General features: G+C 31.3%; 1 protein-coding gene across 1 annotated transcript; it reads left to right on the top strand.

Moving 5' to 3' along the window:
• Positions 1-3,278: 3,278 nt before the first annotated feature.
• Positions 3,279-16,171, top strand: LOC111702873 (limbic system-associated membrane protein). The gene is made up of 8 exons (XM_023474659.1): positions 3,279-3,674; positions 4,671-4,781; positions 5,715-5,831; positions 10,014-10,118; positions 10,795-10,865; positions 11,700-11,763; positions 13,512-13,692; positions 15,263-16,171. Exons 1-8 carry the CDS (start codon positions 3,594-3,596, stop codon positions 15,391-15,393), a joined length of 861 nt encoding a protein of 286 aa, XP_023330427.1. The 5' UTR covers positions 3,279-3,593; the 3' UTR covers positions 15,394-16,171.
• The last annotated feature ends 495 nt before the right edge of the window (positions 16,172-16,666 follow it).

Here is a 16,666-nt window from a genome sequence, read left to right as displayed (position 1 = left end):
TTGATTTTCAAAATTATGAACATCTATATCTAATTCATACTTGATCAGACAAAGCTTTAAAGGTTACCGTTGTGAATCGAGCATTTCCCTTCTACACTGCATCATGTTGCAAAGATAAATAAAACTTACAGTAATAGGACAGTAATCAATTAATTTCAATCAAATTGATGTTAAGGTTGTGACAAAATCAATAAATTAAATTTAATCTAAAAAAGGTAAAAATTGTTAGTTTTTCTTAATAGTTATAACATGATAATATCCCTGTGATAATTTCAAGATAATTTCCTCTCACGAACGAGTTTGAAAATTATAAATACTTTATCGACACTTGAAACAAACCACCAGCTACCAGTATTCTGATGTCTTCAGATTGACCAGAAATTTAGAGAGCTATGTCATTTATGCATCGATTTTCATGGTCCAGGTCGACCTTAGGGGCAGATTAGAAGGGGAGCCGGCCAACACCCCCCCCCCCCCCCTCCTGGAGGAGGGGGTCCCCCCCCCTCCTAAGGAAATTCATGATATGAAATAAACAATGTATTTAGTTTGATTTTGTAGACTCTTATTTTTTATAAAAGAAGAAATTGGAATTTACTGCGTTTTATTCAATTTTTAGGGGGTGGGCCTTGAGGGGGGGGGGCTCCAAAATGGTCCCCTCTCTGAAATATTGGTTAAATCCGCCCCTACTCGACTTTGAGGTGTTGCACGTTCTTGTCTTTTGGTTTTATCTGAGATGGAATTTAAAGAATTTGAGCCACGGTTTAAATCTGCCAAAACCCGGTTTAAATTAAGCGCCGGCTTAAATCTTGAAACATTTGATACAATTTTAAGTGGAACCAACCATATTTAAGCGGTGGCTTAAATTTAAACCGCCGCTCAAATTCTTTAAATTCGGCCACTGACCAACTAACTTATTCTTTTTCGAAGTCCATTGATATATTGAAACGTGCTCTAGATTCAGTTAAACAGGAGCAAGGGTGTAACGCAAGGAAAGATAATTGCGGTCGTGTATACTTTGCGTACACATTGAAACCAGTTCTCTTTGGGTGGAATTTGTAAACAATAACAGATGCATCAGTGTTCGTTTAGTATCCGAGGAGGTTGAAAGCATTAAATTTTGATAATTTTGATAATTCACATAATAGTTTCCTATGACAGAATATTTCATTGATTTTTTATGTGAAAGATGGATCCCATGTCAGGCTTTGACATCCGTCTTGTGTTTACATTACCGCCCAGAGACAGTACACTGCAGTACAAAAGATGTGTACACTTCTGAAATAACTTTCCTTGCATTAAATCCTTGAACAGGAGTAGCTTTGGTAAAATATTTTTGCGTGACTGTGATTTTTGGTTGACTGTGATTGTGAGTATTACTCCAATACTCTATCAATGTCTCGGAACGGAAAAGAAACTATGGAATCATAATTTAGTAATAATTGATCCAGAGCCGTCCAGGGGGGCCCAGGAAAACTTGGAAACTTAATAAAACTTGCCCTTTCATTCATTACTTTTTTACTTGATGTAAGTTATTTCAATTCAATGAGTCAGATATTTTCAATGTTCATATATTTTGTGGTTAAAGGAAGTTTCGTATATCTATCAAATAGTTTCAGTATGCTTCTGATATTTCCTACGGTTTGAATGATGCTATTTAAAGCACATGGTTTATTTTTTATGCTTACATTTAGCTTCATGCTTTTGATCTTAACAATAGATAAAGCTACACCATACAATTATTCTTAAAGGAACTCCATGCATTTTATGCTTACATGATGCTACATGCATATAATGTAGTAGTGTACAATTTCATGGCATGGAGCTACATGCATTTTATGCATAGAGCCACATATAGATCTTATGTTTGCATAGAGCTAAATAGAATTAACATATCATCATTTGCTGAGCTACATGCATTAACAGATTTTAAATGTATCTAGATTCTAGATACATTTAATACTTGCATAGAGCTATATACATTCAATTTATGCATAGAGATACATATAATTCATCTTTGCATCTAGCTACATACATTTAATATTTGCATAAAGCTATATACATTTAATTTATGCATAGAGCTACATACATTTAATTTATGCACAGAGCTACATAAAATTCATCTTTGCATGTAGATACAAACATTTAATATTTGCATAGAGCTACATACAATTCACCTTTGCATGTAGATACATACATTTAATATTTGCATAGAGCTACACACATTTAATTTATGCATAGAGCTATATAAAATTCATGTTTGCATTGAGCTACATACATTTAATGTTTACATAGAGCTACAAACATTTATGTTTGCACACAACTACATGCATTTTTTTATGCTAGCATAATGTTTGCATGGAGCTACATACATTTTTTATTAGCAGGAAATACCCTGCATTTTAGAGTTTCAGAAGCTTTTTATATTTATAAAGTTTTATTTATGCATGAAACTAATAGAAACTTATGCTTTTGTTTTGAAGCAAATTAGTAATCATTTTTGGACATCAGGTTGGTTCTACCAAAGTTTCTGATAATTGTTTATACAATCTTTATTGATTATGGTTTGTTGATAAACTTTATAAAGCTCTGAACAGACGAATAATTATCAAATGATAATGTTAAAGAATAACAAATCAACTAACTTTTCTTACTGAAAGTGTAGACATGACGTAGAATAATTAAAAATATCTTTAAGTTACTGAATTTCTTTTAACCAAAACGGCGGCTTTCTTTTAGCCGTGATATCCAGGATATTGTAGAATCATAAATATTTTCTGTTTTGTTCAAATTTTTAGGTCACTTAAAGCTAACCATACAACATATTATCTGTGATGGAACATTCAAGTCATATTGTGATTTTTAATTAAAAATCCTTTAAAAATATTGTAAAAACTTTAAACGTTATAATATTTAGAATACATAGTCAAACAAAAAAGTAAAAACGCAAAAATCCGTATTTTAATGAATGCAAATGGGTTCTAAAGTTAAGGCTCATTTGATTTTGACGAGGAACTCAAATTTACTTTGAGATTATCTTTAAATTGTTTTATTTGTCTAAGAGTATTTGAAATACTTTTTTGCCTTCGTTATTTATTGTAATTACAATTATACCACTTTGGAAGTTGTTAGAGTTGGAAGTGTTACGATTGACATATCTTAAAAAACCTCATTAAAGGTAAAATGGGAAGGTTTTATTTTGTTGACAGCGGATTTTATTTTATCTCAGATTTCACTGAAATAACTTTATATTTTACCTCTATACATTTCCTGGCGACAAATAGGTGAGCACACTGACGAGAGCTTGGGGTGAAATGTGAGTTCCGGACGAAAAACGGATGCAGTGTGCATCTCTCCTTTCATTTCTCTGTCATTATTCTAAGAAACCATAGACTGGTAGCTTACCAAATGATCCAAATTTGTTAACAATCCCTTTAATAGAAAAGAAATAATATTAATGAGAACATAAATATTTGTCCTGGAGTGCGCAGGGCATGAAATATGAAATATGAACGTTGATATGATAAAGTTGCCTCCAGGGACCTGCACAGCTTGAATATAAATACTCTGTGATTAGTTCTCACATTTTTCAGACGATGTTTGTTTTGGGGGTTCTCTTAGTTCTCTTAGTTCTCCAGCTTTCAGAATCTAGCCTGCAGATAAACCAGTACCTTCAGGTAAAACAAGAGAACACTGATCTCAAACTCTAATTTTTCGGTCCGTATATCTTTGCAACCTAATGGTAATTATTCTTAGTTACTGTTTCATAGAAGATTTTCAGATCCCGATTTATCCAGATAAGATTTACAGAATCAGATTTATTTAGATAAGATTTTCAGAGCCAGATTTATCCAGATAAGATTTACAGAATCAGATTTATTTAGATAAGATTTTCAGAGCCAGATTTATCCGGATAAGATTTACAGAATCAGATTTATTTAGATAATATTTTTATTACCAAATTTTCCAGATAAGAATTTAATTCTAAATTTTTCTACTTTCAATTGAAAGTATGTTTTTAAAGGGCTTTTAAATCTTCTTGTATTTTGAATTATATAAATATTTAATTTTTTACAATTAATTACTTTACTTTCTGGCAAATCTGGGTACCTAAGATCGATGGTATTAATAATCTTATAATTATAACGTTATAAGACTTATTTCATATCATGTGCTCCATATTCAGATTTAGCAATTCACATTTTTAGTGAGAACCAGAAAACTTTTTTTTCTTATACTTCAGAAATGCCGCGAAGGATTAATTGTAATTTGTAATAGTTGCAAATGATAAAAGTCTAAAAACGTTCAGAGTTGGTAACTCAATTGTATTGTGTATATCGGGATCAATGCTTGATCTTGATCTTTTGTTAATCTGCAGATTAATTTAATCTTTGTTCTATATCCCGCATGGTAATCCAACCCAGGACTAGGAGGAATAACTGAACTAAAGATATCCTCATATTACAAGCAGATATCGAGATCAAGCGATCGGGGGATATACGATCTTATCACACACAAAAGTTTTTGTTCCCAGCTCAGGGCTCTTTTAAAGAATAGTTTAGTTGCAATATATAAGATTCTTCAGAGATTTTTCATAATTAAAGAAAATTGAAGACGACGAGAATTACAAGTTTTCTGGTTCTCACTGTATCTTTATATATAATATTTGCTAGGGTGGAGTATCCGCGGCCCTAGAGAGTCGTGTGTCTAGAATGAATTTAACCGTAGCTCAGGGCTCCACTGCTCGGTTATCCTGCAATATTAGAAATATAGAAGACGACGGGGTAAATATATATTTTTAACTTTTTCTTTATAAACTTCTATTTGAAAACTGAAAATAGTCAATTTTGAGTAATTTTTCAGTTAACGTGCTATCAACAATTCGATCTGATTTCTTGCACGGTCTTTTCTTGAAAATGGCTAGGAATAGAACATGCAATATATGCTTAAGTTTCTATGTAATGCGGTTCTACAGAATTATATAATTTCTAGAAATAAGACCCCCCTCTCTACTCCCATCTCCTCCCAAAATAATTCATAATTTGAGCCATATAGGCCTTTACCTGATCAAAACTTAAATTTTGGCAAACATTGTAAATAATATTTCTATATAAATATAAAGTAGTAACCTTAGTTTGTTTGTTTTAATGTCCGATCATAACTCATGAAAACCTGGACTTTGCCTTACATTTTGAATGGTGAACTCGGTCGACCCACGGGAATGTTTTCAGTTGAGTTCTAAGTTCTAGATTGGGTTGAATTTTGTAGCGGAAAACGAAAATTTAGTTTCCAAGCTATAGAACTCTCTAAACGAACTAACTATAACTTTTTATAGATCAAGAATATGTCTATTTGTTTTCATCAAATATTTTGTATTTACATTTGCAAAGAACTTTGAAGAAATGTTGAAGAGCAGAGTTGAATATTTATATTTGTTTCTTTTTACCTTAAAGGTTTTGGATAAAACTATTTAAATTGAAGCCATATATTCGAATAGATGAAACTATACACTTATCTAGAACATATATTTGATAATTTTTATCTATTCATTTTAATAACATTATCATATTTAGATTTCATGGATCGGATTAAAGAATTATCATATTTAGATTTCATGGATCCAATTAAAGGATTATCATATTTAGATTTCATGGATCCAATTAAAGGATTATCATATTTAGATTTCATGGATCCGATTAAAGGATTATCATATTTAGATTTCATGGATCCGATTAAAGGATTATCATATCCTGACGAATGGACAAGTAACCTACACCAGAGATGCCAGGTTCTCTATTCTTCATAGCCCTGGATCAGGAGAATGGAGTCTACAGGTAGAAACATCAGTAGAATGGAGTCTACAGGTAGAAACATCAGTAGAATTGATTCTACAGGTTATAGAAACAATATATTCAGTAGAATTGAGTCTAAAGGTAGAAACAATTTAGTCAGTAGAATGGAGTCTACAGCTAGAAACAATATAATAAGTAGAATGGAATCTACAGGTAGAAACAAATTGATCTGTAGAATGGAGTCTACAGATAGAAACAATATAATCAGGAGAATGAAGTCAACATGTAGAAATGGTATAATTAGTAGAATAGAGTCTACAGGAAGAAACAATATAATTAGTAGAATGGAGTCTACAGGTTATAGAATCAGTCATATCAAATAATGGAATCTATAATTCAGTATCATCCCTGAATGCAATATCTAGTCTAGATACTAGAGAACTTAGCCTACAGGTTTATAACAAACTTTATTTCGTCCCTAGATATAAACTCATTAAAACTTGGAATAGAATATAATCAATCAAATTGTAAATCACTCTAGTTCATGGTTCACAGCTCGTGTTTCAGACCATATATGCGAGGGGGGAGGGGCGTCATTAGCCTCGTGCTTTAACAACCGAAACCACCGAATTTTAAATGGGGGGCTCGGATTTTGATATGTGTAAAAAGCAATAGCGAAGTTGCGGTTCAGATGTTGATGTGTGCGGTTAATCATGGCCAAGCAACCCCTCCCTCGAGTAGCTTTAATGTGCAACAATCTTAACAATGAAACTTGATCAATTTATCTTACAGATTCAAATTTGGTGGTTTGCCATTTTTGTTTAGCATTATCGATGTGTTTTATTCACTAGATAGTGATTGTTTTTAACCGTCGCGTAAGCTACACTTCAGAAATGTTTTCAATATTTAGGGTTTTAAAAGATGTAAATTGCAGTAAATATAAGAGATAAATTATAATATACAGAAACATGAATACACCCCTGCACTATACATTCTGCAGTAAAGTATTTTTTCTACAACTTGACATCATTACTTCCATTTGTTTTAAATAACAACATTGTTAATTTCTGCCCCTCATATCAATCAATCAACATTTGGGATTGTATTGGATGGAATTATATATGGACCACTTTAAAATATGTTAGATCAACCACTTTAAAATATGTTAGATCTAAAAACCACTTTAGAATAAGTTAGATCCAAAAACCACTTTAGAATATGTTAGATCCAAAAACCACTTTAGAATATGTTAGATCCAAAAACCACTTTAGAATATGTTAGATCAAAAAACCACTTCAGAATATGTTAGATTCCACTTCAGAATATGTTAGATCCAAAAGCCACTTTAGAATATGTAAGATCCAAAAACCACTTTAGAATATGTTAGATCTAAAAATCACTTCAGAATATGTTAGATCCAAAAACCACTTTAGAATACGTTAGATCCAAAAACAACTTTATAGAATATGTTAGATCCAAAAAACCACATCAGAATATGTTAGATCCAAAAACCACTTTAGAATATGTTAGATCCAAAAACCACTTTAGAATATGTTAGATCCAAAAACCGCTTTAGGATATGTTAGATCCAAAAAACCACATCAGAATATGTTAGATCCAAAAACCACTTCAGAATATGTTAGATCCAAAAACCACTTCAGAATATGTTAGATCCAAAAACCACTTTAGAATATGTTAGATCCAAAAACCACTTTATAGAACATGTTAGATCCAAAAACCACTTTAGAATATGTTAGATCCAAAAAACACTTTAGAATATGTTAGATCCAAAAACCACTTTAGAATATGTTTTAATAACTACCAGAAACCGTAATATGCTATGATTCAAGTTTGTATTCGGGTTTTTACGACATTACATCTTGTTAACACAAATAAATTGCTTGGCAAAGAAACATAATACTACAGGGTGTCCCAATAAACATGGGAATTCAATAACAAATTGTTATGAATTAGCATTGTAATACCTAATTTCAAAAGCCATAATATTATTATGTCTGCTAGAGTTTATTTAATGAAAACGGTAAATGGCTGTAAAGATGTGTCTAAAATGTCTCTGCAAGATGAACTGTGAAAACGGACAAGCTTACCTTGTTTGTATACTTTAGTTTTCTTGTTTTACTAGGTACACCCTTTTGGAGTCAAAACATAATTAAACATATTGTAAACATAGCAGACGAAAATCTTACGGATTAGAGCATTCTCAGAAGGTATCAATATACTAAATCAAGGAATTATTTTAAAAGACGTTATTGAATTCGTCACTGAATTCCCATGTTTATTGGGACACCCTGTAGGTTAAAGCTACAACTAACAATCTTTGTAACTCTGCATCAGAACATAACGAATCTTATTGTTTTGTTTGTAATGTCAAAACGGAGATCAGGCCCAATTTTTCTTTCGATAAACTCACAATACCCCCAAAAAAGGTTTATTAATGATAAAATAAATAAATCGATTTCATTTTATTGGAAATCCGCCAATGATCAAAAAGTCTTATTAATTAATTATAAGTAATTTGACAGGACATTTACTCAGTTGTCAATTTTCTTTTTTTTCATCTGATATATTAGTTATGTAAGGAGGAGAGGAGACTGATCTAATTTTATTACTGTCAGATGAGATCCATCTGAACACGTTGGGTTGGGATAGATTTAAAGAAACTATTCCGTTATATTGTATAATGTGACCTGAACTAGTGTGTGCACATTATAATTCTTAAACGCTTGATCTTGATATCCAATGTGGGCACCTTTACTTTGAGAATCAATGCTTGATTCCTCAATTAAAGGTACTATAAAAAATAATTCAATTTTTATTTATCTACATTTTTGTTTACATAAAATCTAGTCACCGAGTCATTCTTGAATTTATTACTTTTAATAAAGACTCTTGTTTTTGTACTTTAAATTAAAAATACTTTCGAAATTTTTTTTAACAACTTCTCTTGAAATACCTTCAGAAAGTAAGAATCTGGTTCAAATCGACGCATAATTTGATTTATTCATTTTCATTTTCACAAACACTCCCTTTAAATGTGAAAGTTACCAAATATCATTAAATCCCAAAATACTTTTGTAGAATTAGATTGAAAATATTAAAATAATGTTTAGCAAATTTTCAACAAAACTTCTTGATTTCCAGTTTCCTTCCTTTATATTATGAAAGATTCAAGTCAAGCATAAAGGAACTAATCTAATCCAAATTTCAAGTTTTGCAGAGAAAAGTAGTTGAAATATAAAATCTAGAATTTGCTTTGTTTAATTTCAAAGGTTTTTATAAAACACGTTTCAAGTTCTTTAATGTTTATTTTCTTACAGTTTGCAATTTTGAAATACGTGTCCGACTAAAATGAGATTTATACATATTATGTTTCAAGTTTTTTAATGTTTATTTTCTTACAGTTTGTAATTTTGAAATACGTGTCCGACTAAAATAAGATTTATACATTGCGCTTTACCATAAAAAGTTGTATGAAGTAAAATGAAAAATGTTTAAATTGATTTAAAAGATTTTCGATAAAAGTGTTGCAGTTGGATATTTAATAATTTTAGTTCTAGTCGTCAGTAAAAAAACAAAAACAAAGAAACCACAAAACAGCTCTAAAAATTTCAAATCTTTCGAACAAACATTTTTTAACAACACAATATTTTTATTTTCCGTTAGGGTTTTTGATTTTTCAACAGTTTTACGGATTATATATCACAATTATTACTGTACGGAAATATGATTACATTTATAATTAATTAGCAGTTAAAATATGTTCTATGTCTAGTTGAAGCTTAACATCGACTGCTAACAATACAGCCTGACGGTTTTACACAACATAGAGTTCGATTAGAATAAGTCAAGACTGAACAAACTTGATAAACGATTGTTTTTTACAGAACGATCAATTTTTTCCAACAAATTTTTGAAAAAAATATCGTTTTTTTTTACTGTTTTTCACTGAGAAAACGAACGAAATAAATTGAAAACGAACCGATCTCTAAGTACATATACGTTCTAATATAGTTGTTTAGATAGTTGGAGTACAGATTTAGGATACAGAGGGGAGTACATGTACTCCAATATACTTGTTTAGATAGTAGGAGTACAGATACAGGATACAGTGGGGAGTACATGAACTCCAATATACTTGTTAGACAGTTGGAGTACAGATACAGGATACAGGGGGAGTACATGTACTCCAATATACTTGTTTAGATAGTAGGAGTACAGATGAGGGATGCTGGAGAATACCAATGTCAAGCTGCAACATCAACTGGAACTATCACACTGTCAACTGTCCTCCATGTTGCAAATCCCCAGGCAAAAACTCAATTAAAAAATTTAAATTCCTATTTCAAAAGCTCTCTGTGAACTAAATTATTCACATACTGACGCAAAGTCTTACCTGGAGTTAGTTTGATTTTCACATACTGACGCAAAGTCTTATCTGGAATTTGATTGATTTTCACATACTGACGCAAAGTCTTACCTGGAGTTTGTTTGATTTTCACATACTGACGCAAATTCTTACCTGGAGTTTGTTTGATTTTCACATACTGACGCAAAGTCTTACCTGGAGTTTGTTTGATTTTCACAAACTGGCTACAAAGTCTTACCTGTAGTTTGTTTGATTTTCACATATTGACGCAAATTCTTACCTGTAGTTTGTTTGATTTTCACAAACTGACGCCAAGTCTTATTTAGAAACAAGTGCTGTGCAGCTCTAACATTTTTATTTCTAGGTGTGAACATTTTATAATTTGATTGCAGGGGGGAAACAAACCTGACGACACTTAAATGTAACCTATCTTTCTCCGCAAGTCAGTTGAAAATGATAAATTATTAGAAGAAAGAAAAATGATATTGCATTGATCCTTGATCAGACAAAGTTTTAAAGGGTACCACTGTGAATCGGACATGTTTATTAAAATGTATTGAACCACTTGAAATGGCGTCTATAGCTTCAATTAAACCTAATTAAATATTGAGTATTTAGGCAAGGATACTGGGAAGCAGGGAGAAGCATGGCAAGGTCGGAGATCTTGTTCAAATAACGTGTGAACTCAGGAATGAAAAATACTAAATTAAATCTATTAATTAAATGCAAATGATCTGAACTTTAGACAATTTATCTACGTTGTGCAGTGCAAACTGGGTAGTTATATAACATCAAACTAAAAAGACTTAAAAAAAAACACAGAATACTTTTCTCATAAAACTTATTTTTTATTTTAATATCTTTCAAATCTGAGTCCGCGATTTAAAAAACTCGGGGAAATACGGCTCGGGTCTAAGCTGTCGTTGGACCTTATTTACGACTTGAGCTTTCGGATACAAGTTGCATCTTATTTTCCACTGTGTTGAATTCAAAAAACCCGGTTTAATATTCTATTTGGCGGATTTTCATTAAAGCGTTATAAAATTATAGTTTATAAGAAGTGTTCAATTCATTTCTGTTTCTATGGGAATTGATTTCCTACTGTTTCCAATTCTTTCGAAACTAATCTCCAAAATGTCCGTATAATATGTAAAATACTATATTTTAATATATTTCCTGTGTTTTCCACGTTGATTTACCTGTTATAACAAAAAAAAGCACTGTTAATATTTTTTTTTAACTTTTAACTATTAACTTTATTTCTTTTTTCATTCATTTAAAATATATTGGCTTTTCAGCTTCTCCCTTTTTTAAAAACATAACATCATATATAAGCAGGTTCTAGTATATAAACTGTTATACAGAGGAAATTAGAAACCAAAATGTTGCTACATCGCTTTACCTGAATGGATTGTATTTATTAATGTTAATGATAAATCCAGAGATATCTGAAGTTTTTCTTCTAGTTTTTCCTTGAAACTGATTTGAAAGGATTCTGATTAATGTATTGATTGATTGATTAGAGATAATGTGGGAACTCCCGAGTTTGTATTCTGGTATCACAATCAAACCATGATCAATTTCCAGGTTAGAATCAAACCATGATCAATTTCCAGGTTAGAATCAATCTATGATCAATTTCCAGGTTAGAATCAAATCATGCTCAATTTCCAGGTTAGAATCAAACTATGATCAATTTCCAGGTTAGAATCAAATCATGCTCAATTTCCAGGTTAGAATCAAACAATGATCAATTTCCAGGTTAGAATCAAACCATGATCAATTTCCAAGTTAGAATAAAACTATGATCAATTTCCAGGTTAGAATAAAATCATGCTCAATTTCCAGGTTAGAACCAAACTATGATCAATTTCCAGGTTAGAATCAAACTATGATCAATTTCCAGGTTAGAATCAAACCATGATCAATTTCCAGGTTAGAATCAAATCATGATCAATTTCCATATTAGAATCAAATCATAATCAATTTTAAGGGTAGAATCAAACCATGATCAATTTCCAGATTTGAATCAAATCATGATTAATTTCAAGGTTAGAATCAAACCATGACCTATTTCCAGTTTAGAATCAAAACATGATTCATTTCCAGGTTAGAATCCAACCGATTAATTTCTAGGATAGACTCAAATCATGATCAATTTCCAGGTTAGAATCAAATCATTATCAATTTCCAGGTTAGAATCAAATCATGATCAATTTCAAGGTTCGAATCAAATCATGATACTTTCAAAGTTAGACTCAAACCAGGATCAATTTCCAGGTTAGGATCAAACCATGATCGTTTTCCAGGTTAGAATTAACCATGATCAATTTTAAGGGTAGAATCAAACCATGATCAATTTCCAGGTTTGAATCAAATCATGATCAATTTCAAGGTTAGAATCAAACCATGATCGATTTCCAGGTTAGAATCAAACCATGATCAATTTCCAGGTTAGAATCAAACCATGATCAATTTCCATGATAGAATCAAACTATGATTAATTTCTAGGTTAGAATCAAACCATGATCAATTAGGTTAGAATCAAACCATGATCAATTACAAGGTTAGAATCAAACCATGATCAATTTCCAGGTCAATTTCAATTTCCAAATATCAAAACAAAGAAATATTGTTTTAATTTCCTAAACAAATAGATACTATAGGAATTTTACTCAAATTTGCTTTTTAGAATAAATTGAAATAAATCAAGTCAAGACATTAAATTTCGCGAACTTAATTAAATACTACCGTGGACTGTCCAATAATTTTACTTTAACTTTAATTTGTAAAATGCCATTCCCGATTCACAACGGCGCCCTTTAAACATTTGTCAAGACAAAATTGATTGATTTATCCTTGCTTTTCTGTCTAAAAGTTGACCTGCACGGAAATATGCATACTGCGTGACAATAAAGGAATTCAAAAGAAATGTTATAGACTGGAGTGCGCGTACCTTTATCTGGAATATTAGAGATAGGAGTGCGCGTAACTATATCTGGAATATTATAGACTGAAGTGTGCGTAACTATCTCTGGAATATTATAGACTGGTGTGCACGTAACTATATTTGGAATATTATAGACTGGAGTGCACGTAACTATATCTGGAAGATTATAGACTAGAGTGGCGTAACTATATCTGGAATATCATAGATATGAGTGCGCGTAACTATATCTGGAATATTATAGATTGGAGTGCGCGTAACTATATCTGGAATATAATAGACTTCAGTGCGCGTTACTATATCTGGAAAATTATAGAATGGAGCGCGCGTAACTATATATGGAATATTATAAACTGGAGTGCGTGTAAATATACCTGAAATATTATAGACCGGAGTGCGCGTAACAACCTCTATAATTGGCCCTGATGTCTCCCAACTATGGCTGGCCTCACCCAACACTACGATGTCGAGGCTGGATATACGGAGGACAAGGATGGAGCATGCTGGAGAATATACATGTGCTCCATCTAACAGTGGGAATGATACAATACGATTGTATGTTTCTGCAGGTAAAACACAGTTAGAAACTTTGGTATTATTAGCATCTTTAAATATAATAAGAGCTGAAAACTTTAGAATGGTGGATATTGAGATCAATGCTTGATCTCCTCTTTTTCTTGATCTCGAGATTAAATAAGGCTTGTTCTCCCCTTGTTATTAATCTCCGGATAATTGATCGGGATTATGGATAACCAATTCTAAAGTTTTCAGTTCAGTTTTATTAGTATCTTTAAATTTATAATCCGTATCCGAACATGTCCAATTTATTAAAGGGACTATCTATCTCATTATCAAGTCATGCGCTATCAGTATGGTGGTTTATACGACAAGTCTATATATAAGTATTATGGTATTTGAATAAAAGTTTAAACAGATAATTTTCAGCAATTACATAAAGAATCTAAAAATTACGATAAACCAGAGGTGCCTAGAAATTTAAAAGACACTCCTGTTGTATTTTGAAAGATAACATTTCTCAAATTTTCTGTTAAAAGAACAAGAAGCATTGGTATTTTAAATTTAAAAGTATAATTCGTTAATGAATATAAAATACACAGAGTATCAATTAAGTTTAAATGGAACTCGGCTGCTATAATTTACACATCAGGAATTATACTTGAATATTAATATATTTATTTATACTAATTAATATATCAGGAAAATAATGACAGATTCAATAATCTATTATTCATTAAACCAATCTTTATACTCTAGGCAAACTAAAAGATATATTTCATATATATTTATACCTTTAATGGGAATACAATTGTGATTTCAATATACCCTCCATTGAAAGATGGCAATTGCCGATTTACAGAGGTAACCCTTGAAAGTTTTGTCCGATAAAATATGACTTAAAATTTATTTTTGAAATTTTTTTATTTTTAATTGTGTAATTTCTCTGGAAAATTGGAGCAAGAAGTAAACACTTTTTAGTGAGAAGAACCACGTTATCTTCCATGTTTTTGATCATATAAGGTTTCTAAAGTACCGCTGTAAATCATGCTTGCCATCTTTGCATGGAGGGTCACTTGTTACAATTACAGATTTTTAATAGATTTGCGAGTCTAATAGCTCGATTCAGTTTGATCTGAACTTGATCCGAGCAAATTCTGGGATCATTTCCGGATTAGAGCACTGAACCCGTTTTTAAACCGTTTAGACTTGCGGGTCTTGAACCAGATTTAATGAATAGCGAGATAAAGTTTAACTTCGTAAACTAAATTGAACTACTTCTTTTCAACTTTGAGTACCTGAGGACGTGGTTGAACTGCGTCTACGTTATTTAACCACTTCTTGCACACATGTGTATTAAGTTAAATTATAACATATAACAATAAACAAATGTAATATATTAAAAAAGTTAAAAAATAATCGAACAAAACTGGGAGGGGGGGGGGGGGGCAGGGAATTTAAAACAAATACTGTAAAATTTTGGTCAACCTCAAAGAAAAGTGGTATTAATAAAACTAAATGAAATATACACTAAACACGAGGAGAGGGAAGAATTTGAAAAAAACGTGGAACTTATTGAAATATAATGAAATATTGAAATATAATCCTACATTTATGTTTCAGATTCTAGCCTGAGTTTCCAACAGTTGGAGCAGTCGTCTTCATTAACATCTAGTAATGGCGGCCAAACACACTTGCTGTTCATATCCGGTCAAATCAGCTGTTTATTTTTACTTTTAAAATTTGTTTTTTAATTATTTTTAAATCATAACGGCCGTAAAAACAAATTAAACTAAAGTATAATTGATTTCTATAGAAAGAACAGACTACAGTGCACCATATCTAAAAGAAAAGTGATGTCCAGTAATATTATAATATTGATAAATCATGTAGTGTAAGGTTATATGTATTATATTATTGATTCATAATATCATGATATTTAAACAACGTTGTTGATATGACAGGGAGTACCAATAAACATGGTGCTGTAGGATCGAAAACAAAATAAAGTTTTTTAAATGATAAAGAAATTGAGTCTTGCCACAAACTCTGATTTCTAATCCCTACATCTTTGCCACCCGTACCGGAGACCTTCGAAATTTCAATAAATAATTTTCAATAAGATTAAAATCTCAGTTTATAATTAGACTTGAACCATCAGGTTGCTAAGATTATTATCATTGCCATTTTATGACATTTTATCTTATTACTTACTTGTTCACTAAATATTTCTAAAAATCTACAGTCGCATTTAAAAGTTCATAGAATCTGCCACTTCTCCTTATTACAAATCAAGATATATCATTTTGCCTCTTTTCCCTGCTTTCAATTTGATTGAAATTCCTTGAACGTTTCTTTAAAGGTGTAGCATCAAAATGTGATGTTACTAAGATCTGATTAAATTAAAGTAGTTTGAATTAAAACAATAGAACGCCAATTTAAAATGTAGACAAACATATCTCAAAACTAAATTCTTATTTTTTTCACATTTTTTTAATGTTTAATGGACTCCAAATTTAATGAATTTGAGCCGCGTCTCAAATCTGCCTAAAACCGGTTTCAATTGAGCGCCGGCTTAAATCTTAAAACAATTAATGTATTTTTGAGTGGAACCAACCATATTTGAGCCGTGGCTAAAACTGTTTAAATTCGGCCATAGATAGCTTTACTTCTCAAGGAATATGCCAGGAACTTCTAGAGATTTATTCTCTAGGAATATGCCAGGAACTTATAGCGATTTATTCTCGAGGCATTTGCCAGGAACTTCTAGAGATTTATTCTCAAGGAATATGCCAGGAACTTCTAAAGATTTATTCTAGAGGAATATGCCAGGAACTTCTAGAGATTTATTTGAATACAATTTCAGTTCCAGTTTCTGCGCAGTAGGAATATCTGACCTAAAGCACTGAATTTGTTTACAATACTCCTAGAAACTGCAGTACACTTTTTATCTAAACAAAAATATAGAACTTAGAAGCTAGTTCCTGGCTAGGTTCAAGAAAAAAAATTTCAAAGAAAACTCACATA

Source organism: Eurytemora carolleeae, unplaced genomic scaffold, assembly GCF_000591075.1.
Source record: "Eurytemora carolleeae unplaced genomic scaffold, Eaff_2.0 scaffold521, whole genome shotgun sequence".
NCBI classification, from domain to species: domain Eukaryota; kingdom Metazoa; phylum Arthropoda; class Copepoda; order Calanoida; family Temoridae; genus Eurytemora; species Eurytemora carolleeae.
Note: the sequence above shows the minus strand (reverse complement) of the source record. Positions and strands in the feature narration are given on the sequence as shown.

Coding starts and splice junctions, on each gene's coding strand:
- LOC111702873 (XM_023474659.1), top strand. CDS start 3,594: ATGTTTGTTTTGGGGGTTCTCTTAGTTCTCTTAGTTCTCCAGCTTTCA. Junction 3,675..4,670: donor AGATAAACCAGTACCTTCAG/GTAAAACAAGAG, acceptor AATATTTGCTAG/GGTGGAGTATCCGCGGCCCT. Junction 11,764..13,511: donor AAACCATGATCAATTTCCAG/GTTAGAATCAAA, acceptor GAAATATTATAG/ACCGGAGTGCGCGTAACAAC.